At 49.0% G+C, this 24,274-nt stretch overlaps 1 protein-coding gene across 1 annotated transcript in view; it reads right to left on the reverse strand.

The window, feature by feature from the left end:
• Nucleotides 1–24,274, reverse strand: part of hivep1 (HIVEP zinc finger 1) — a 93,421-nt gene that overhangs the window by 2,291 nt on the left and 66,856 nt on the right. The window contains exons 4-9 of the mRNA XM_084328083.1: nt 15,628–21,341; nt 15,362–15,495; nt 14,293–14,468; nt 11,036–11,137; nt 4,061–4,668; nt 9–77 (exon numbers count right to left, since the gene is read on the reverse strand). Coding sequence (XP_084184209.1) covers nt 9–77; nt 4,061–4,668; nt 11,036–11,137; nt 14,293–14,468; nt 15,362–15,495; nt 15,628–21,341 — 6,803 coding nt within the window. The remainder of the gene's footprint in view (nt 1–8; nt 78–4,060; nt 4,669–11,035; nt 11,138–14,292; nt 14,469–15,361; nt 15,496–15,627; nt 21,342–24,274) is intronic.

The following is a 24,274-nucleotide window of genomic DNA, read 5'->3' on the forward strand; positions in this document are numbered from 1 at the left end:
GAGGAGGTCTGGGTGCCGCGGTCCACTGGGACGCCCGACTCGCTGACTGGCACACTGGGAGGTGCGGAAGGGCCATCCTGAGAAGAGAAAAGAACAGAGATAAAAAAAAAAGGGGGAAATCAGTTTCCAAGATCAGTTATGGAAAAAAGCATTGTAAAGAGAAGCCATGTCAGCAGAACCGAGGCCTTTTCCTCCAGACGACAACCAGGGGGAATACATTCACCTTTATTTTTTGGGGCATTGGCGGGAGGTAATCGCTGTTTTGCATGCGGGATGGGCGGGGAGGGTAGGAAAGGAAGCACAGACGGGAGAGGGAGGGTAGGAAAGGAAGCACAGAGGGGAGAGGGAGGGTAGGAAAGGAAGCTAAGAGGGGAGAGGGGCCGGGAGGGGAGGAAAGGAAGCATAGAGGGGAGAGGGGCAGGGAGGGGAGGAAAGGAAGCATAGAGGGGAGAGGCGCGGGGAGGGTAGGAAAGGAAGCATAGAGGGGAGAGGGCCGGGGAGGGGAGGAAAGGAAGCATAGAGGGGAGAGGGCCGGGGAGGTGCTTAACCGAAAGGTCTTCACCCCAACTCAAACCGTCTCACTCAGACGTAACCTGGCCTCCCTATCCCCCTCCACCCTCTCCTCTGACATAATATCCGCTCTACCTTTGAGTGACACCTTCTCTGCTCTCCCCACAGAGATGGCAACCTCCACCCTCCTCTCAGCCCTTGCAACCTCCTTTGACAAGCTCTGTCCCCTCGTTGAGAAACCTGCCCGCCGTTCCCCACCCAGTCCATGGCTGACGGATGCAGTGAGAGAACAAAGACAGGTCCTGAGAGCGGCTGAGAGGAAGTATAGAAAATCACGCCTCACTGCTGACATCGACACATATCACAACCTCTTGTTAACATTCTCCAAAACCATTACTAATGCCAAAGCTTCTTTCTTTCACCATAGGATCGAGGCCTCTGCCAAGAATCTTCGCAAACTGCATGCTACCATGTCCTCCCTCCTCACTCCCCCCCCACCCCCTCCCTCCCTCATCTTTTTCTGCCGAAGACTTTGCGATCTTCTTTGAGGAAAAAGTGGAGAACATCCGCAGCTCCTTCTCCCAACCCCCACCCATTCCAAACGCTGAATCGAGAACCTCATCCTTCACTCTGTCATCTTTCTCTCCCATTACAGAAGCCGAGACCCTGCCACTGGTAACGTCGAACCGTCCAACTACATGCCAGCTGGACCAGCTACCCTCCCCACTCCTCCAGACCATAGCACCGGACATCCTCCCATTCCTAACTGCAACCATCAACTCCTCACTCAACTCGGGGGTGGTCCCCACCTCCCTAAAACAAGCCAGAGTCACGCCCCTCATAAAAAAACCAACCCCGAACCCCACCGTCATAGCCAACTACCGTCCTGTCTCTCTTCTCTCCTTCCTTTCTAAAACACTTGAACGTGCTGTATCCAACCAACTTACTGCTTATCTCTTACAGAATGACCTCCTAGACCCCAATCAGTCTGGCTTCCGGACTGGCCACTCCACAGAAACGGCCCTCATTGCGGTCACAGAGGCACATCACTTAGCAAAAGCGAAAGGCCTCTCCTCTGTCCTGATTCTCCTAGATCTAACTGCAGCCTTCGACACAGTCAACCATCAGATCCTCCTTGCGGCCCTCGCAGGAATGGGAGTGGCTAGATCTGCGCTGACATGGCTGACATCATACCTCAACGACCGCTCCTACCAAGTGTCATGGAGAGGGACTCTGTCGGCCACCCGCCCCCTCCGGACGGGTGTCCCCCAGGGCTCGGTCCTAGGACCCCTTCTCTTCTCCCTCTACACTAAATCACTGGGTAACATTATCACGTCTCATGGCTTCTCATATCATTGTTATGCCGATGATACTCAACTCTTCCTCTCCTTCCCTCCCTCAGATATCCACGTCTCTGAGCGGATCTCGGCCTGTCTGTCCGACATCTCGGCCTGGATGACGACCAACCACCTCAAACTGAACCTAAGCTAAACAGAATTGGTCCACCTGCCGGCCAAATCCTCCCCCCTGACCGACCTCTCCATCACAGTCGAGAATGCAGCTGTGACCGCGTCCCCGACCGCCAAGAACCTTGGTGTTGTCCTCGACGACCAGTTGAACTTCTTTGCTCACATCGCAGCGACAACCAGAACCTGCAGATTCCTCCTGAGCAACGTCAGAAGGATACGCCCCTTCCTGACAAAAGAAGCCACCCAACTCCTCGTCCAATCAACAGTCATCTCCCGCCTCGACTACTGCAACGCACTGCTAGCTGGCCTCCCGGCCACTGCCACCAAGCCTCTTCAACTCATTCAAAACGCAGCGGCCCGCCTGATATCAAACCTACCGAAGTCGGTCCATGTCACCCCACTTCTTAGGGACCTGCACTGGCTCCCCATTGCTGCACGTATCCGCTTCAAGGCCCTCGACCTAGCATACCGTGCAGCAAAGGGAACCGCTCCCACCTACCTCCGGTCAATGGTCTCTAACTACACACCCTCAAGACCCCTACGCTCTGCATCTTCTGGCCGCCTCAGACCTACTCCTATCCAAGCTCCCGGAGGGTCATCAAAGAGAAGCCGCCTATTCTCAGTCCTTGCCCCACAATGGTGGAATGAACTACCCATCCCAGTTAGGACAGCCGAATCCCGTCCAATCTTTCGCCGTCGACTAAAGACTCACTTCTTCAACCACTATCTGAAATGATTAAAAAAAAATAATAATAATCTAACCCTGACTAACCTTACTGTCATGCACTTGTCCTAATAAACTAACCTACACTGTAACACGCAACACTTGATGAACATTGTTACTCAGCTGATAGAGTCGTACCCTTCTTGCTGTCTTGTCGTACAGAACTTGTAAGTCGCTTTGGATAAAAGCGTCAGCTAAATGACTAAATGTAAATGTAAATGAAAGGAAGCATAGAGGGGAGAGGGGCGGGGAGGGGAGAAAAGGAAGCACAGAGGGGAGAGGGAGGGTAGGAAAGGAAGCATAGAGGGGAGAGGGGCAGGGAGGGGAGGAAAGGAAGCACAGAGGGGAGAGGGAGGGTAGGAAAGGAAGCATAGAGGGGAGAGGGAGGGTAGGAAAGGAAGCATAGAGGGGAGAGGGGCAGGGAGGGGAGGAAAGGAAGCATAGCGGGGAGAGGGGCAGGGAGGGGAGGAAAGGAAGCATAGAGGGGAGAGGGGCAGGGAGGGGAGGAAAGGAAGCACAGAGGGGAGAGGGGCGGGGAGGGTAGGAAAGGAAGCATAGAGGGGAGGGAGGGGAGGAAAGGAAGCATAGAGGGGAGAGGGGCAGGGAGGGTAGGAAAGGAAGCATAGAGGAGAGAGGGGGGGGAGGGGAGGAAAGGAAGCTAAGAGGGGAGAGGGGCGGGAGGGGAGGAAAGGAAGCTAAGAGGGGAGAGGGGCGGGAGGGGAGGAAAGGAAGCTAAGAGGGGAGAGGGGCGGGAGGGGAGGAAAGGAAGCTAAGAGGGGAGAGGGGCGGGAGGGGAGGAAAGGAAGCATAGAGGGGAGAGGGAGGGAGGAAAGGAAGCACAGAGGGGAGAGAGGCGGGGAGGGGAGGAAAGGAAGCAAAAAGGGGACGGGCATGGAGGGTAGGAAAGGAAGCTAAGAGGGGAGGGGAGGGTAGGAAAGGAAGCATAGAGGGGAGAGGGGTAGGGAGGGTAGGAAAAGAAATAGGGATGTTCGATATTGGCTTTTTTTTATATATAGTCCAACTCTTAATTTCCGATACCGATATCAACCGATACCGATATATGCAGGCCCCCCCCCCCAAAAAAAACGGAATAATTTCAGGTAATTAACATTACATATCTCTTGTTGTGGAATTAACACAACATCATGCATACTTTTGACAATAAATAAAATGAGAATTTGTTCTTACTTGCTTGCCTGGGTAAATAAATGTTAAATAATAAATAATAATAAAAAAAAAATATTGAAAACAGATACCGATAATTTCCAGATATTACATTTTAATGCCAATATCGGCCGATAATATCGGACATCCCTAAAAGGAAGCACAGAGGGGAACAGGAAGGCACGGGTCTCACCTGGCTGGGCTTGGAGCCCTTGCCCGGCGCTGGGGGACTAGGGGGCACGTCAAAGTCTGGGTAGTCGATGGACATCTGCCGGCACGGCGACACGGGGCTCATCATGTGCACCGACTCGCTGTCAGAGGCGTAGGGGTCGTAGGCGGGGGGGGCGAGGGGCGGGGGGGAGTACGGGACGGGGGGTTCGAGGAGGCTGGAGCACGGGGCACCGGAGAGGGACATCTGCCCGCACAGGGACACGGGGCTCATCATGGAGACCGACTCCGTGTCCGAGGCGTGGTGGTGGTGGGGGTGGTGGTGGTGGGGGGGGTCGGGGTCGGAAGCCGGGGTGGGGCGGGACGAGGAGGAGGAGGAGGGAAGGGGAGCGGCGCTGATGGACATCTGGGCCAGGAGGGCGCTGGGCGGTACCTCGGCGTGGCTGCAGGGGGCGCCGTGGTGCTGGGGGCTGGCGCACACCGAGGGGGGGTTGGTGGAGAGGCCCGACTCCGCCTGGCTGTCCTCCTCCTCCTCCTCCTCCTCGTTGTCGTCGTTGTCGTCGTCGTCGGGGCCCTCGGAGTCGTCGCCGTCCGAGTCGGGCCGGTCGGCGCTGCCTGGCTGACTGCGGTCTCCTGGGTTTAGAAGGGGGACAAGGGGTTCAGGTGAAATGTTCATTATTTTTATTATAAAAATATTCTGCAGTATACAGTCTATGCTTCTTACTAACACGTGTTTGTTATTTACCGTTATTCTGTTTGTTTTTTTCTGTATTCTGTATTGTATTCTCCCATACTATTCTGTATTTTCCCCACTTTGCCAATAGCAAGTTATGTATTTAATAGCCTTAACCACTTTTAACTATGCTGTTATATTCAAATACTGTTATAATTATGCTCTTAAAATGTGTAGAATGTCTCTCTCTATTCTGTTTTTACCTGGCGTTTAACTTCTTGCCTAGTAGGGACTGCAGTTGACAACTAGCTACCCACTGGCATATTTACAGTGGTGGTACTTTGTCTCATTACTGTTGAATAATGTGCACTGTCCATATTCAAATAAACTTAATACAATTTTTTTTGATAATTTTTATTAATGTCTGCCTTTTTTTAATTTTATTTTTTATCTTTTTCCGCCTCCTTTTTCCTCCGATTTTCTCCCATCCCAATGTTAGTTGTTATGCCAATTCCCAATCCCCTTCCTGGTCGCTGCGCACTTACCCCCCACAGTCGGTCTGGGAGAGTGGAGGCTATCACGTGCTTCCTCCGACACACGTCCAGCCAATCAACCGCTTCTTTTCACCTGGCAGCGCGGACTCTCACTGAGAGCGTGTAACGTGTGGAAGGATCACACTACCGCCCTTAGATCCTATCCGCGCTTAGCAGGCGCCCCGACCGAACTGTAGGAGTCGCTGTTTACAACGACCCGGACCCACCCCGCCAGCTTCTCCCACCCTCTAATACTGTCAATTGTATTAGTGTGAACGGCCAGCCAAGCTGGTGACAACCCCGGAGCTGTGAGCTGGATTCGAACAGGCGAATCCAGCGTCTCCGGGGTTGGTGACGAACACAATCTCCACTACGCCACCTAATGTCTGCTTTTCTATATTTTTCTCCCATCCCAATTTAGTTGTTAAATATTCCCTTCCCGGTCATTGCGCGCATTGCCCTACTGTCGGTCTGGGGAGGGTGTTGATTATCACATGCTGCCCTACTGTCAGTCTGGGGAGGGTGTAGACTAACACATGCTGCCCTACTGTCAGTCTGGGGAGGGTGTAGACTAACACATGCTGCCCTACTGTAAGTCTGGGGAGGGTGTAGACTACCACATGCTGCCCTACTGTCAGTCTGGGGAGGGTGTAGACTACCACATGCTGCCCTACTGTCAGTCTGGGGAGGGTGTAGACTACCACATGCTGCCCTACTGTCAGTCTGGGGAGGGTGTAGACTACCACATGCTGCCCTACTGTCAGTCTGGGGAGGGTGTAGACTACCACATGCTGCCCTACTGTCAGTCTGGGGAGGGTGTAGACTACCACATGCTGCCCTACTGTCAGTCTGGGGAGGGTGTAGACTACCACATGCTGCCCTACTGTGGGTCTGGGGAGGGTGTAGACTACCACATGCTGCCCTACTGTGGGTCTGGGGAGGGTGTAGACTACCACATGCTGCCCTACTGTCAGTCTGGGGAGGGTGTAGACTACCACATGCTGCCCTACTGTCAGTCTGGGGAGGGTGTAGACTACCACATGCTGCCCTACTGTCAGTCTGGGGAGGGTGTAGACTACCACATGCTGCCCTACTGTCAGTCTGGGGAGGGTGTAGACTACCACATGCTGCCCTACTGTCAGTCTGAGGAGGGTGTAGACTACCACATGCTGCCCTACTGTCAGTCTGGGGAGGGTGTAGACTACCACATTCTGCCCTACTGTCAGTCTGGGGAGGGTGTAGACTACCACATGCTGCCCTACTGTGGGTCTGGGGAGGGTGTAGACCACCACATGCTGCCCTACTGTCAGTCTGGGGAGGGTGTAGACTACCACATGCTGCCCTACTGTTGGTCTGGGGAGGGCGTAGAGTACAACATGCTGCCCTAATGTGGGTCTGGGGAGGGTGTAGACTACCACATGCTGCCCTACTGTCAGTCTGAGGAGGGTGTAGACTACCACATGCTGCCCTACTGTCAGTCTGAGGAGGGTGTAGACTACCACATGCTGCCCTACTGTCAGTCTGGGGAGGGTGTAGACTACCACATGCTGCCCTACTGTCAGTCTGGGGAGGGTGTAGACTACCACATGCTGCCCTAATATGGGTCTGGGGAGGGTGTAGACTACCACATGCTGCCCTAATGTGGGTCTGGGGAGGGTGTGTAGACTACCACATGCTGCCCTAATGTGGGTCTGGGGAGGGTGTAGACTACCACATGCTGCCCTAATGTGGGTCTGGGGAGGGTGTAGACTACCACATGCTGCCCTAATGTGGGTCTGGGGAGGGTGTAGACTACCACATGCTGCCCTAATGTGGGTCTGGGGAGGGTGTAGACTACCACATGCTGCCCCACTGTCGGTCTGGGGAGGGTGTAGACCACCACATGCTGCCCTACTGTCAGTCTGGGGAGGGTGTAGACTACCACATGCTGCCCTACTGTCAGTCTGGGGAGGGTGTAGACCACCACATGCTGCCCTACTGTCAGTCTGGGGAGGGTGTAGACTACCACATGCTGCCCTACTGTCAGTCTGGGGAGGGTGTAGACTACCTCATGCTGCCCTACTGTCAGTCTGGGGAGGGTGTAGACTACCACATGCTGCCCTACTGTCAGTCTGGGGAGGGTGTAGACTACCACATGCTGCCCTAATGTGGGTCTGGGGAGGGTGTAGACTACCACATGCTGCCCTACTGTCAGTCTGGGGAGGGTGTAGACTACCACATGCTGCCCTACTGTCAGTCTGGGGAGGGTGTAGACTACCACATGCTGCCCTAATGTGGGTCTGGGGAGGGTGTAGACTACCACATGCTGCCCTAATGTGGGTCTGGGGAGGGTGTAGACTACCACATGCTGCCCTAATGTGGGTCTGGGGAGGGTGTAGACTACCACATGCTGCCCTAATGTGGGTCTGGGGAGGGTGTAGACTACCACATGCTGCCCTACTGTGGGTCTGGGGAGGGTGTAGACTACCACATGCTGCCCTACTGTCAGTCTGGGGAGGGTGTAGACTACCGCATGCTGCCCTACTGTGGGTCTGGGGAGGGTGTAGACTACCACATGCTGCCCTACTGTGGGTCTGGGGAGGGTGTAGACCACCACATGCTGCCCTACTGTCAGTCTGGGGAGGGTGTAGACTACCACATGCTGCCCTACTGTCAGTCTGGGGAGGGTGTAGACTACCACATGCTGCCCTACTGTCAGTCTGGGGAGGGTGTAGACTACCACATGCTGCCCTAATGTGGGTCTGGGGAGGGTGTAGACTACCACATGCTGCCCTACTGTGGGTCTGGGGAGGGTGTAGACTACCACATGCTGCCCTACTGTCAGTCTGGGGAGGGTGTAGACTACCTCATGCTGCCCTACTGTCAGTCTGGGGAGGGTGTAGACTACCACATGCTGCCCTACTGTCAGTCTGGGGAGGGTGTAGACTACCACATGCTGCCCTAATGTGGGTCTGGGGAGGGTGTAGACTACCACATGCTGCCCTACTGTCAGTCTGGGGAGGGTGTAGACTACCACATGCTGCCCTACTGTCAGTCTGGGGAGGGTGTAGACTACCACATGCTGCCCTAATGTGGGTCTGGGGAGGGTGTAGACTACCACATGCTGCCCTAATGTGGGTCTGGGGAGGGTGTAGACTACCACATGCTGCCCTAATGTGGGTCTGGGGAGGGTGTAGACTACCACATGCTGCCCTAATGTGGGTCTGGGGAGGGTGTAGACTACCACATGCTGCCCTACTGTGGGTCTGGGGAGGGTGTAGACTACCACATGCTGCCCTACTGTCAGTCTGGGGAGGGTGTAGACTACCGCATGCTGCCCTACTGTGGGTCTGGGGAGGGTGTAGACTACCACATGCTGCCCTACTGTGGGTCTGGGGAGGGTGTAGACCACCACATGCTGCCCTACTGTCAGTCTGGGGAGGGTGTAGACTACCACATGCTGCCCTACTGTCAGTCTGGGGAGGGTGTAGACTACCACATGCTGCCCTACTGTCAGTCTGGGGAGGGTGTAGACTACCACATGCTGCCCTAATGTGGGTCTGGGGAGGGTGTAGACTACCACATGCTGCCCTACTGTGGGTCTGGGGAGGGTGTAGACCACCACATGCTGCCCTACTGTCAGTCTGGGGAGGGTGTAGACTACCACATGCTGCCCTACTGTCAGTCTGGGGAGGGTGTAGACTACCACATGCTGCCCTACTGTCAGTCTGGGGAGGGTGTAGACTACCACATGCTGCCCTAATGTGGGTCTGGGGAGGGTGTAGACTACCACATGCTGCCCTAATGTGGGTCTGGGGAGGGTGTAGACTACCACATGCTGCCCTAATGTGGGTCTGGGGAGGGTGTAGACTACCTCATGCTGCCCTAATGTGGGTCTGGGGAGGGTGTAGAGTAGACCATCACATGCCTTCCCCTATACAGTCACCAGCCGCTTCTTTTCACCCGACAGCGAGGAGTTTCACTGGGAGAACGTAACGTGTGCGAAGGTTCATGCTATTTCCCCCCCAGATCCCCTCCCTGCTGAACAGGGGCCCCAACCGACCAGTAGGAGTCGCTGTTTGCAATAACCAGGACTCATACCCCACCGGCTTCCCACCAGCAAACACTGCCAATTGTGTTCCTAGGGACGACTGACCAAGCCGGAGGTACCGCAGAGTCTCTGCGGTGGTAGGCAAGTGCTTAGACCTCTACACACTACCCAGCCACCCAAGATGATATGTTAATTTTGACAGTAATTATAGATTTAGTTTTGACCAAAGCGTTTCAGTTTGTCTCATCTGTAGGCCATTGAGTTTTTATTTAGTTTTAGTCGACAACATCTGATCGCCTGAAAAACATGGCTTTGGTAAACGTGTCCACTAGTCTCTTGGTGAACTTTTTTGTTGAAATACTTAAATACAAAAATGTAAGCCTTTTTAGCCTTGTTTTATTCATTCCAATGTCGTGGTGTATTATTCTTGTTCTAGTCAAGTATAAAGGGGAAAAGGGTTTTCATCAATGACATTCAACACTGGTTTCAGTATTCACACCAGAGGTAATGCACAAAAGATGGGCTGTTAAGCTTTAAAAAAAAAAAAAAAAATGTAATAAATAAATCATATCCTCAATCTCCATTGCTTCTCACAATGAGCAAATCTGCCGCCAAAAAGAATAGCATTAGCCGACGTATTGTTGCGATTCAGCGGCGGGGTCTTTTCACAGCCGAGACCCCCTAAGCCTCGACGCAAACAGGGGGAGGAAAACAAATGCGCTCTCAGAGACCGGGACCAGAGAACGCCTTCAGCAGCTTCTCTCCCCTTTTTTTTTTTTCTCCTTCTTCTAAAATTAGATGCAGCAATTTCCTCTTTTCTAAACGCTGCGCACGCCGCCCACATGCGCTCCGAGTTAGCGAGCGGGAAGCTGCATTTAGAATTCCTAATTAGACCGTGGCATGGCTATTGATCGGCCTATAGCTACCAGAGAGCGCAAGCGGGGCCAATCTGCATTTCATACCTCGAGTCATTATCAGTGGATACTTAAAGGAAGGGCAATCCTGTTGTTTTGAATCCATAAGATAATTGGGATAAACAATAGTGTTTGCTGTATTTACCCATGGGAAACCAATAACATATGTGATTGCAAGCGATCCAGGAAGGTCCAGGAACTAATTACGGTGTTATATAATGATAAGACCCAGGCAGATATACCTTGGCTCAAATAGAAAAAGTGTTTAGAACCCATTTTTCTTAGCCTCACGCTTTTAAGGTACGTTTTCCCCCTTCTATAACAAGAAGTCGAGTCTTTAAGACACATAACACCCCCACTATATACAGTATGTAATATACACTATATACTATATAAGATAAGATGATCCTTTATTGATCCCCTTGGGGAAATTCGGGTGTCAAAGCAGCATGGGGGGGGGGGGGGGGTACAGGGGGGGGGGGGTGCATAGCTTCACAGTCCTATATACACTATACAGTAGGTAAACTTAAAGTATAGATACAAATACAATATAATATAAAAAAAAAAGTACAAACACAAGATAGTCCAGTGATGAGAGTCCAGTGATATTAGTCTCTAGTGCAAAATACAAGATAGTCAGTACGGTGATGCGAGTCTCTAGTTCATATTTAAATGCTATGAGCATTTAAATACGGGGTATAAATTATTATTTGGTTACGATGTCAATGCACATTATTTTTTTATCCATTCCAAGTGAATGGGGTAGAATATAATGAAGTCTAAAGATTTAGTTTCCTAGTTCAGGTTTGTACTGTATGTCTACAGTATGTTGACCAGTGAAGAACCGTACCGGAGTCGTCCGCGTCCTGGTCCTCGATGAGACCCTCCGGCACTCCCATCTCCATGCACTTCTTACTGTGGGCCTTGGACTTCATGTGCTTGGTCAGATTTCCTGCAGAGAGAGAGAGAGAGAGAGAGAGAGAGGGAGAAGTAAACAAGGGTCTTATGGGTGGGCGGAGCTTGAGAGGAGCAGAGCAGTGGGAAGCTTACGTAAGAGAGTGGGTACTGTCTTTGGGCAGGCTGCGTGTAATGGGGTGAGCAACCGATGAAGACATTTTTATAAAAGGAACGTGGGCTGAGCTGCCGCCGAGCACTGTTCTGCAGTGTGGCGTGGGTTGCAGGCGAGTTCCAGAGTGAATGGGTGAATCATATTGGCTGCGTATATGAGAGGAGGTGGTGGAGGTAGTGACGCTTCTAACGGGGGAAGTGAAGGATCTGAACTTTTGACAGGCTCAAAGCTGTTCAGATGGAACAATGGAATATTATGTAACGCAGGATGAGGAATTCAGTAAAATTAAAAAGTCTGGTAGAGATCATCTCTGAATCATCTGAAAATGTAATTGAACTCAGGAAATTCTAAAGAACACATTATTCCAAAGCGATGTTCAGTCGTTTCATTTGTGGGGTTTATTTTATTCTGATTTCTTGCACCCTTTGTTGCAATGTTAATTAAAATATATATATAAAAAAAATATTTACAATGTTTTGTGTGAATGTGTTTGTACAATTCCACTTATACTATAGCTGCATTAAAAGGATCATTTACATCTTACTGTATGTTCAGATACAACGCAAAGAGTCAGTTTGACAGTTGATAACTAGCAAAACTGGCATGGGGACATGCCAGTCAGTAAGTTTGGCATTGTTGACATTTATATATATAGATATATATTTAAGATTCTAAAGGGAACCTATTCAATATCTATATGTTTCATAAGATTTCAATGCAGTCATGTTCATGTTCATATACCTATATTTGTTCCATCTCACCTGGCGAATTTCTCACTCAAGTTGGAATATTTTCACCTTGAGTGAACACCGCTAGCGCCACCTAGAGCGAAGCTGCGTCCGTTTGCCTTTGTTCACGTCTTTCTTTTGCTTTGCATTGTATTTGAATGTAGGATCCAAATTACTCCCAGATGCTGTCAAGCCTCTTGCATTCCAGTGCATTTCCGTGGGCATTCTTGAGCTTTCTGACTGATGATTTAGTAGTGTGGACTACATAGTTGATGATTTATGGAATGTCAAAGCATTGACATTCCTTTAAAGTACCATCTTGCTTCTCCTGTGCATGGCAACAGATGGATACTTAGCACTTTGAGGCATTCAGCACTTCTAGAAAGCAAGAGGAGATGACGCTTTAGACCCATGCTTTCTCAGGCTCTCTAATCTCAGAGGATATAGCGGATATTTCTTATTTTACTATTTTATCTGGTATAATTCCTAAAGTGTGGAAGACTGCTTGTGTTTTCAACTCAAGTAATTTTTTATCTAGATACAGTACTCTGTGTTAAACCCTCATCAATATGGCTTCAAGGCAAAATCATCAGCACCATCTCTGCTTCCTCCCCATTTAAAATGATGCGTCTGCTGTAGACAATAAGAAGTACCGCGTTGATACAGCTTTTGATGCAATTGTTCTTTCCCTGCTTTTGCACAGATGATCAAGTGTTGGATTTGACCAATGATTGCAGATGATTCAACAACTACCCAATATGCAACGGTGTATAAAAGCGAATAATGTTCTATTCAAATTTCTAACGATAACAAAAGGCATCCCACAAGGTTCAATATTAGGACGGGTCCTTTTCATTAGTATTTATTTATATTAATGATATTGCCTTGTCTTTACTCTAATGTCCATCTTTATGCAGATGACACTTTATACTGTTGGGCTGACTCGATAGAATTGGCTTTTGAAAATCCGTAACTTTCTTTCAAAGCTTTTCTCCAGCGCTAAGGAAATGAACTTTGACAGCACTTTAAATGGTCTAGTGAAAAGGTTGCAGGTGAAACTTGGCTTTCTGTATAGAAATAGGACTTGTTTTCCAAAGTTTAGTAGAACTAGAATCATTGAAACAGTCTTCCTATCTGTCCTGGACTATGGTGACATAAACTAACGACAACATGCAGCTGCTACCACCCCTAAGGATTTTAGATGCTGCATACCCTTCATTAAAGGCTACTTCACTGGCAGTGACGTTCAATACTGTGTTGATTTTTTAGTCAACCATATAGTCCACACAGTAGCAGTGTAGCAAATAATGACCAACTCTGATCCATATCAGAAAACTGATGCTACTACATAAAATGAATAATTATGCCTACCTTAATAATAAATTAAGATAATTTTCTAGCATAGAATACGGCTCATTACTTGAGTTTTGGGCTCATCCTTTTGTATCTTATTTGTTTTATTTTTTCCTGTTGTTGCTATACATATATATTCATATTTTTTTTTACCCTTTCTTTTATATAGCTTCTCTCTCTTTGTACAGTGTCCTTCAGTTCAGTTCAGAGTTTTTATTTGCCACATGGAATCATACAATCATAGTTTCTTCATTACAAATATATTATAAATAGTCATTCCATGGACAAAAGGAGCAGGAAGAAGAATAAATCTTATAGTTACCTGCCCCTTATTCCTAAACTAACAAGTATTTACTTAATGGTCGGCGTACAACCTAATTTACACAAATAATCATTTATACTATTATAAAAGAAACACACAATCCACAGTTAAACAAGAAAAAAGTTAATAATAATAATAATGATAAAGAATAAAGAATAAAAGAAAGAGAAGAAAAAATAATAAGAAAATATCTCACTATTCAGATCACATTTGATTTTCATACTGACTAAATATTTTTTTTTTTATAATTTTTTTTGAATTGATAAACACTATTACATCCCTTAAGTTCGCCATGGAGAGAATTCCACAACTTTACACCAATAACTGAATCCTTGAGTCTGAGAAAAGGCGCTTCTCTCTTTAAATCCAATTTGTTATTATTAAAAAGGTGACAATAATTCTGGAGGGGGGGCCGAGGTATAAGAATACAGATATTGACCAAATGCAACAAATTATATTGCCGACGGAAGAAGAAATCCGCATGGAGCTCTAACCTTTGGTCTTGAAGGAGAAGTTGCAGTGGGTGCAGTGGAGCTCTAACCTTTGGTCTTGAAGGAGAAGTTGCAGTGGGTGCAGTGGAGCTCTAACCTTTGGTCTTGAAGGAGAAGTTGCAGTGGGTGCAGTGGAGCTCTAACCTTTGGTCTTGAAGGAGAAGTTGCAGTGGGTGCAGTGGTACGGCCGCACGTCGGAGTGGGTGCGGATGTGTTTGCGCAGCATGCTGGGCTTCTTGCAGCGGATCCCGCACTCCTCACAGATGTATTTGCCGCGCCCGCGCCCACGGACGTAAACATACTCCTCGTTGGATTTATATCTGCAGAATTGCCAGGAGAAGCACCGTTAGGTCTTAAAAACGAGTGAAACACATTTATCACTAACATAAACATGTATTTGTTCAAATAATATGGTATGGTATGGGTTATTTCTTAACCCCCGAAAGGGGAAACATGGTTTGCCACCAGAGCGAATACAAATATACAAACATGAGAGAAACAATTACATGATACAATACAGGATACACACAACACAGTAGGAGAGCCTCTCAACACAGTGCTAACGCCGGTGTTCGTTAAAAGATTTAACCGCAGCAGGAACAAAGGGCCTTCTCAATCGCTCAGTAGAGCATGGAGGCATCAACAACCTATCACTGAGGCGGTCAGGTGGCGTAGCGGAGATTGTGCTCGTCACCAATGCAAGAGGCTGCGGTCTCGACTCCCGGAGAGTCAGCATTGCCTTGGCTCGGGCTGATCGCTATACTAACTCGTTTGGCTGAGTTAGGGGGGAGGGGAGCCGTGGGTGGGTCCTGGGCGTTGTGGACAGCGACCCCTACAGTTCGGTCGGGGCGCCTGCTCAGCGAAGGTAGGATCTGGTGAGAGGTAGTGCGGCCTCCCACACGTTACACTCTCCCGGTGAGAATCTGCGCGGCCAGGCTGGCTGCCGGCTGGCTGCACATGCGTCGGAGGAAAGCATGTGACAGTCTCTGGCCTCTCGGACCAACAGTAGGGGAAAGTGCGCAACAACCAGGAAGGGGATTGGGAATTGGCATAACGACTAACAGTGGGATGGGAGAAAAATCGGAAAAAAAGGAGGGGGAAAAAGATAAAGATAAAAAATGAGCTTCGCAGACCATAATAAATCCTTCAAAGGATAAAATGGTGTTCATGAATAAGTATTGAGAGTATATATGAATATTGCTTAGATACATACCCTCCATCGAATATCTTGACCCGTCTTGGTTCCGTTTTGGACGACGGTTCCTTATCTGACTCAGTGCTGGCCTGAGTTTCAGGTTGCCCTTTGCTTTTGCTTTCAGCCGTCACAGCCTTCTTTGTAATCAACACCTGCGGAATAAAGAAATTACATTTGTTGTAATGTCTCCTCTTCAAAACACACCATCAAAGAGTCACATCAAGGCAAAGACACACGTGCATTGGACGTATAATTTCTTTACAAATGAGAAGTGTTGTTCTCACCCGTGGCATGACGTCTTTGAGCTTGCCTGTGTAAGACAAGATGTCCGATTTTGCACTTGTTTTTATCGCCGAGGTGTAAAGTATTTTCTTGGATTCCTGCTTGGAGTCGAAGAGTGACATGACCACCTTGGTGAGCAGCCCCAGTGGGTTGGGGTTGTTGGGACTGACCGTCCAGGCGGCGTACGCCGAGATCTTCAGGTCAGTCTGAGGAACGTGGAGAGGCCTCCTCTTCATCAGGAAGCACCAGGTGAAGGTAGGGGCGGTCTTCAGGCTGGGGAAAGACAGACGGTGGCTGTCTTTGGTGTTGACCACCGACACGGATGATGTCAGTTTCACCTGACCTCCGTGGAAACTGGAGGGCCTTATAGGAGACTTGGCTAGAGACCACCTCTGTTCCTCGGCTTTGTCTCGAGGCTTCAGCGTGTTATTAGCTGGCATGGATGTGCTGCTGTGGCTACGTGGAGTGGTGATCACCACAGAGCCTGGCACCTGAGGAACTACAGGAGACGTTTCGTTGTCCACCCCAGTACTGTCGGGTGACATCGGCTTACATTCGTCAGTAGTCTCAGAGTCCTTCTCCCCTTCCGGCAGTGGTGGCGCCTCCGTTTCGATGGGACTATCCGCCGGCTCGGTGGTGCAAACTTGCCTGACGAGCGTCAGCTTCCGCTGCCTGGTGACTTCTGCCATCTTGGAATTCAGATAGTTGACCGACCTGCCGTCGGTGAGACAGGCAATGCCATGTTCGTCCTTAGACCGTTTCTGGTGCTTCTCCATGTAGATGTCCAGGCTGTTGGCGGGGGACAGCATTCGCTTGCTGGAGGCAGTGGGCTCCTGCTGCGGACAGAGAGTCACCGATGCCAGTTTCTGTGTGCAGTGCAAAGACCCCAGAGAAGGAACTCTTTCTGCACTATGGTTCTGGGTACTGACGGTGTGAATCAGAGTTCTATCCTTATTTACATTTTGTGCCGTTTGTATGTCACCATCTACACTGGGAATAGATGGCAGACTGTTTTTAGTGGTCATGGAGGGAGCATGGTTCAGCAGCTCGTGGGTGATCAGGATTTGGGGCAATGGGGGGGCAGCAGCACCCGCTTGATTCTGACCGAATGGGTCCCTTTGTTGTCCACCAGGCTGCACGACCGACTGTGTCTTCATCTCTGCAGCCGGTTGACTCTGTTGAGCGACGTAGATATTTTGGAGTACTTCCGAAGACTTTGACACACTCAAAATCTTATTGGCAATAGGTATCGTTAAAACTGGCAAGGTGATCTGAATCCCCTGGGTGCTGGAGAAAGATAGTGTTTGGCTTTGTCTCAGAGCAGGACAATGTAGTTGATATTTGGGCACAAAACTTTTCTTTTCCTCAGAGTCAGCCGACTTGTTTGGGCTGTTTTCACGACTGACTACAATCTGGCTCAGCGGTTTCTGTAGCTTTTGGCATATCTGAACCCTGGACGCTTGATGCCAAGGGTGTGGAAGGCCATGGACTTGAGGCTGCCGAGTCTGGTTGCCCAAATTAATGCTTTGCACCATTTGCTCATTCTTGTGCAAGGGAGTTTCTCCAGAATGCAGGATGAAAGGTTGTGCCATGGGGGGCTTATTGCCAATATGAATCTGTTGCGGTCTATGCTGAGATAAAGGGCTAACATTTGTGATGGTGAGCTTCTCCAGAGGTATGATACTCTTTCTGACATGCTGCTGACTCTCTGGACCTATCTTTAAAGACATCTGTCGAACTAATGGTCCCCTTCTCCTTTCAATCAGTGACACCTGGGCAGCGGGGGAGGCTTGTGCACTTTTTGGCTGTCCAAGTGGGGACAATGACCTGCTTGGAGATACATTGCCACAGTCAAATGACTTGCTACGGTAGTCACACGATATCTCCACAGAGGGCTGGGTGCAACTTATCTGCTCCGAAGCGGCACGCCTCATCATGCCAGGCACGCCGAGCGTGTTAAAGGCTGTCGGAGGTAACCCTTGAGAGTCTGGGACTTTGCTGACACATTCCCCTCTAGAAGGACTCTCCGATCTGGAGGGTTCGTCTCGGTCAAAAGAGGCCGAAACGCTGGAGCATCGAGAGAGGCTACTGTCCCTGCTGAGACTTCGTGACAGACTGGACTCATAACTGGATTCGCCAGAGGACTGCTCCATTTGCGCAAGACGAATTCTCTTCTTTTTAGGTGGAAGTTTCTCCGCGGGCAACTTCGACAGACTCTCGCTCCTCTGAGGCCAGTTGAATGCCTCTACAGACTTATTCGCCGACTCCGTATTCTGCGTTTCATGCTCTCTGTCAGGTTCTTCGGTGACCAGAATTTCAGGGACCTGGATGTTATTTTGACGAACCAGTCGAGACTGGTGTACGGGTGTAGAGCTCTCGCATACCGCTGCTACTGTGCCTTCAGTGCCGCGTTCCATTCCTTGCTTTCCATAGTCAACACCTTTAGGTATAGACATTTTTTCATGGTAGCTTTCTAATGACCCATTTGCTGAAGGGTCTGTTTTGGTCTTCTGGGCATCCTTTTCCATTAAATCAACAACAGGAGAGGCCCTGTCAATAGATTCCGACGTCTCAAATGAACTGGGCCTGCTGAGAGAGTTGGTGTGCCTAATGACTGAAGTACCACTGCCTTGCCTCTGCAGGTCCCCTCTCTCTTTAGTGGAGGTGCTGAACTGGGCCTCTCTTATTGGAGACAGTCTGGACTCTGCCGTATCTGTACCTCTTGCTACGAGCTGAGTCTGAGGTAGTTGCATCGGGTTGCTTTTAGGCTGTATGTCCGCCATTACAGGCTGCTGCGAAAAGGGCCGAGCCGCCATAGCCGAATCGAAACTAACGGAGCACGGGGGAATGGTGTCGGTCGGAGACTGGTCGTCGTCGTCACCGACGCTCTTCATTTTCCTTCTCTTTCTAACCGACGTCTGTTGCTCCATTATTCCTGAGATGCCCGTTGACCTGGCGACAATGTGCTGCTGCTGCACGTGACCCTGAAAAACATCCGGTTCGGCCTCTTTGACAGCCGCCGGCTTGTTCTTTGGACCGTGAAGCTCAGAGCAATAGAATTTCTTGTGATTCTCAAAATTCTCTAGCTTTCTGTACCGGTTACGACACGTCTCACACTCGTACATTGTGCTTTTACTCTGCTGCGGCTTTCGGTTTCTGTCCTGGTTGTGCTCGAAAGATCTGCTTCGTTGCATCTCGGTTGAAATACTAGGGCCGTAATATCCCTCGTCCATGGAGCGGACGGAAGGGAGGCTGTGCCCCTCGCCGGTGGAGAAATCCTCCACCGCTACTTGCCTCACCAGGGTACGAGAATGTATAGCGGGATTGGGTGTCGACGGTGCTGACGAAAATACGTCGTCATTCAAAGAACTAATCTTGTCATCAAATGACTGGCAGATTCGCAAAGGATGGGGTTGGGGGGCGAGATTAACGAGGTGAGCAGAGTGTCCTGGTGTGGTCGGCATAGAGTTACTCCTCGTTATTGGCAAGCAATCCATTGCGGGATACTGAGGAGGTACTGAAAGAAGAAATACTGGCTTCGATTTATCCGTGGGAGTGAAGGGGGACTTGGGTATGTCCGAGCTAGAACTTGACCTTCTTCCCATTGGATTGAGGTCAAACTGAAAAGAGTCTTTGAATATATACGATTTAGGAGAGTCTATGCTCCCCCTCCGCGAGAGAGAAGTCCTCCTTGGTTTCACACTGTCAAGCTGTTTGTTGTCGACCACTGCCTCGTTGTCAGAGATCAACTTTGAGATCCGCTCCTCCAGTGAAAGTGCTTTCGTTTCCAACGGTGGCCGCATCTGTCCGAGGGTAACTCGCGGCCTTTCCTCAGCAGCTACATGCACTACTGTGGCGGCCACAGGAGGGAGACTGGGAAGAGTGTTCTTGGAAATGTCCATGTCTGCTGGTGGAGTTATCTTTACAAATGGACTGGGTGGGCTCATGGCCTGGTCTGCACTTTCAGAGCGTGAGAAGTAGCCAGAGTCTGTGCTTCCTAAACTGCGGGGGCTAAGCAGACACTTGGCCTGTTGCTGCTGAGGAAAGTCCGTTGCTTGCTGTCTCTGAAGCTGAGCGTGTCCTAGTGGAGACTTGCACTGTTGGTCCTCATCCTCACTAACAGTGTCCAGTGAGGGATTTGTATAGTCCACCTCTTTCAGAGATGAGAGGATGCTAATGCTGGATCTCGCATTGGCTGTCTGGAACTCTCGTTGTCGTTGCGCAGCAGCAGCTTGCTCGGGTGCTGAATCGCCGACCCTTGGGCTATCTGCCCTGAGAGGGGAGACATTAACTGGGTAAACGACCACCTTTGGCAGAGCAGCGGTAACTTTGGGCTCATAGCCCCTCTGTCCGGAGGGTGGCTTGAGTGACTCGAAAACAGTGGATGAGTCTGCCTCCCCATGGGTTGCTTGTGTTGTTCCTGCACTCTGCAAACTGCTCTCAGACAAAGCAGTGATGCTGCCCTGCGACGAGTCAGGGTCCAAATCTGCAGTGCTACTTTCCCCATCACTCTCCGCACTGTCCTCTGCGTCTGAATGTGTTCCGAGACCTTTGTCCGACTCTTGGGACAGTGAGCCGCCCCCGGATTCAGAACGTGCCACGAGGCCCAGCTTTATCGCATGAGCGTGGGATTTCTTATGCTTGTACAAGTTGCTTTTGGTCTTGAATGAGAAGCCACATGTATCGCAAGGGTAGGGTCTCTCTCCCGTATGAGACCTGATGTGCTTCAGCAGCACACTAGGTTTTGCACATGCCCGGCTACAGTATTCACACACATACTTCCCCTGCTTCTTAGGCTTCTGGTCCTTGACCATCTGCTCAGGGCCAAAGTTCATCACTGTGGCCATCTGGACTTGGTTGCAACCTGGTGTAACTGGGACTTGAATAGTACTGGGAACACTGGCTGAGAGGGACTGACATGTATGCACTACTGGTGGCTGGCTTTGTGGCAAGGCATTGGAGCCTGAAGGAACGGGTGCATGTGTTATGGTCGACGGTCCAGTGCCAAAACTCATGTGCAAGGCAGGTTTTTCCTGATTGGAAGCAACAGGTATGAAATGTGACGTAGCATGCTGAGAGGTATGCAAGGGTGTAGCCTGGGTAGAGGTTTGAATGTTACTCTGTAGTGGTGCCGCAATGCCAATAAAGTTCCCTTGTTGGTCTACATAATAAGTCCGAATGGGTGTTGCTCGGAAGGACTTTTCCCTCTCAGCCAGGCTACTAAAGTCAGGCTCCATGGCCTTTAGCAAGACCTCGAGGGGAGCGCTGGTACAATACGAATCTCCTTCAAAGCTAGGGTCAGCACTCTTGCCGTCCTTGTGGTTAGACACTCCAACTGCAGTCGTAGACTTCTCTTCACCTCCGACGGGATCAAGAGACTGTAGGGCTGGAGAGGAAGCGTCCCCCTGCTTCAGTCTTTCATGGTCAGCGGATGATGTCCCTTCCTCAGGGCTTGTTGCAACTGGCTGAGCATATTCAGGGTCTCCGTTCCCACCGGGTGACCTGGAGTGGCGAGTAGGGCTGTCGGGGAAGGAGGAGCAGGAAGGGGCCGTTCCCTTGGATGATTCTCCGCGGAGAGCAGCCTCCGAGGTCTTGGACTGAAGGGGCTTCTTCACTGGAGATTTGGGGATTTTCTTCAACTGGTTTTCGGCCACAACCTTCTTCCTCTTCAGGCCCTTTATGCTATCTGCATTCCTCTGACTGCTCTCAGCGGTGCCTGTGGAGACAGAGAAAAGGTAATGAGTATATAGTCCATCATGTCAAGTAAACTGAATGTCAAGAACAGCTGGCCCGAACTAGACAGACGTTTGAATTACGTTATCTGTGTTTCACTACACACATGAGTGCATGCTTACCAACTGTTCGCCTGTTTTTACTGCAACACTACTATCACCGACATCTAAGAAGGGAGATCCCCCCTTGAATGGCCCTTCTAAGATTTCTCTCCTCCACATTGCCTGTGGTGCATTTTTTCCTATTGCTAGGTTTTAGTGAGTTTTTCCTTACCTTCGCGTGGGGTATGTCTGGGAGTGTTGCATTTATTTTAAATTTGTTGGACTTTATGGTGTTCTTGTTTTGTTCTCAACTTATTGTGATGTTTCTTCTTGACTTGTTTAAAGAAGACGTGTCCGGCCAATGGGGACATTAACGTGTGTTGTCGGGCCTTACAAATACATTTGATTTGATTTGATTTGAATGTTCATTCCAGAGTCGTTCAGATACCAATTTGGGTATTCGGAAGGAATGTTTTTTCTATCTGCTTAAGTTTAGCTTGAACAATAATTTCCACGTGTTCGACCTCAAATTAAATAAATACCTTGTGCACAGTCATGGAAATATTTAGGTTTTGCATGTACAATAACACGACCGTGATCATGATGAGCTCCCACCTGTTCTCTCTCCTCCTCTCCTCATTTCAAAGTGTTGTAAAACGTTAGGCTAGTCTACTTTGGCCAGTGGAAAGTTAGTTCAGCACAACAGGCAAAACATTTTAATTATGTTGTTACCTAACCTTGAAAACAAAAGTAAACTGACGCTAATTAAAAAGGCACCACACTGAAGAGGAGCAGAAATTAAATGTGTCCAAAGTCCAAACCTAATACTTAATGAACTGACCACATCATGGAAAAAATACAGCAATGTGAAAACAAATTATTTGCAGAACTTATAAGAATGTCTTTATTGATATCTGCGTCTTTAAATTGTTAAAACGCAAATTATTGGCCATTGTTATTATTTGGAATAAGCATTGGTTGTGAATTTCACTATATTAGTGTTCTAAACATTCTCCCCAACAATCTCCATTCCCAAGAGGTTGCAGTACATGAGTACATGAGCTGCTATTTTCTTTCTTCTACTTCAAATTAAAATATTGTATTATACAGTATATAGCTTGCATTTGATGAAGCCACCTTGCAAGCTCCTCTACCATGCATCAGGTGTTTATCTATTTAATGCAAAAGTGTGTTACATAACCATACTGCTGACTGCAGACTCCTATAACATTTTCATGACATCGCCATCGAAACAATTCCACGTATCCATATTTGTTTTCTCTCCATTTTCAGTGAAACTAGAACATGACAAATATAGAACAAAATAATAACCCCATCCCATAGTTGCTCTTTTGTTTTTGTATTAAATCTGTAATTACACTAATATTCTTGTCCTAATTGCTTTGTTCCACACAAGATTAGACATACTGTACATGAGTAACAAAACTGTTTACTTTTAGTGCACTACAATTACATAATCAATCTATACTAATTCAGTGCTGTTGTGTCACCAACATTCCGCCCCCGCTACAACAACCATTAGTGTTTTGTCATACAGATAAATGGCATGCCTTTTCTCATCTATAGTATCCGAAATCTCTCCGCCCCAATACCTGTTCTTCAGTGATTTATCGCTATAGCTTTGCACGGCCTGAACAGCCGGCGAGGATCCGTGTCTTCATACCGATAGGAGCCAGCCGTCACCCCGCCCTTTAGTCTCCGACGGCTCGCTCACACAGACACAAGCTTCCACTTCTGTGCTCCGCTGGATCTCTGCTCCTGTGAGTCCGAGGCCACTGAGGCAGCATTAAAGCATCTAGAAGAACTCCACCTCTCCCTCCGCGTCTCTCATAATAATGACGTTGGATCTGTGGAGGTTGGCCTGATCAAAAAGAAAACTCTGCAGTTGCTTAGCATTGTGGCCTGGTCTGCTACCGAAACGGTACCCTAAGCCTCAAGGCAAACGGACGGATAGCACCTCAGTGCCGTCGGCAGAGAGAGACGCAACAGTAAAAGTCCCACTGTTCTCAAAGCAGGCACACCCAAACCCAGGGTGTCCCATATTTCTACAGTCTCGCTGTGGCCAGCTGTGGTTTTTTATTTTAGCATGTGGTTTTGAAGGACTTGTTGCATAAGTTTAGCATTGCCCTGTCACAATTTCCTGGCTTGTGTAGGTATTTCCCAAGATGAGGTCAGGATTCCTTCTAGTCCCTGGCATAATTAGCCTAACGCGGGGGAACGCCTAGTACTTTTTTACATGAGTCAATCCATTCTCTGCGCAAAAAAAAAAAACATGCAGCCAACACACATCATGTTCTTTTGACAAAAAACCATAGCCCTTAAATAATACGTCCTGAAAACCAAACCACTTAAATAACCCGGTTCAAAATCATGCATTATATAAAGGGAGGCATGGACAACAACAACGCAGAATGAAAGAGAAAGAGGCATAGGAAAAAAAGGACCAAAAAGGTCACGTCAGGCTGGCCCCACTGTGGAGGAGCTATTGATAGAGTGAACTACTTTTAAAAAAAAGTGGCCTGTCAAGGGGATTATAGTTTGACGGACAGGCCGGTGACATCACTCCCCTGCTGTATTTTGAGAAGGGGATTTAGACATTCTCGTTAACTCGGAACCCTCCGCCCAACGCCCATTTAAAAAAGACTGACTCAGTGACGAGCTTGCATGTCCTGCAAAGAATTTGGGTGGGTTTTTCCTTTGTGGTTCTTTTTTAAAAGGAACAAATGTTCTAAAGGTGAGGTAAGCTTAACCAGCGGCCTCCAGTTTCTCAGGCACAGCTTAATCAGGTAACGGAGAGAGCTACTCTGGGTTCAAAGCCAACATGCTCTTTCTATTTGAAAATGTAAAATGTACT

This window comes from Notolepis coatsorum, assembly GCF_963971535.1.
Source record: "Notolepis coatsorum genome assembly, chromosome: 13".
NCBI lineage: Eukaryota > Metazoa > Chordata > Actinopteri > Aulopiformes > Paralepididae > Notolepis > Notolepis coatsorum.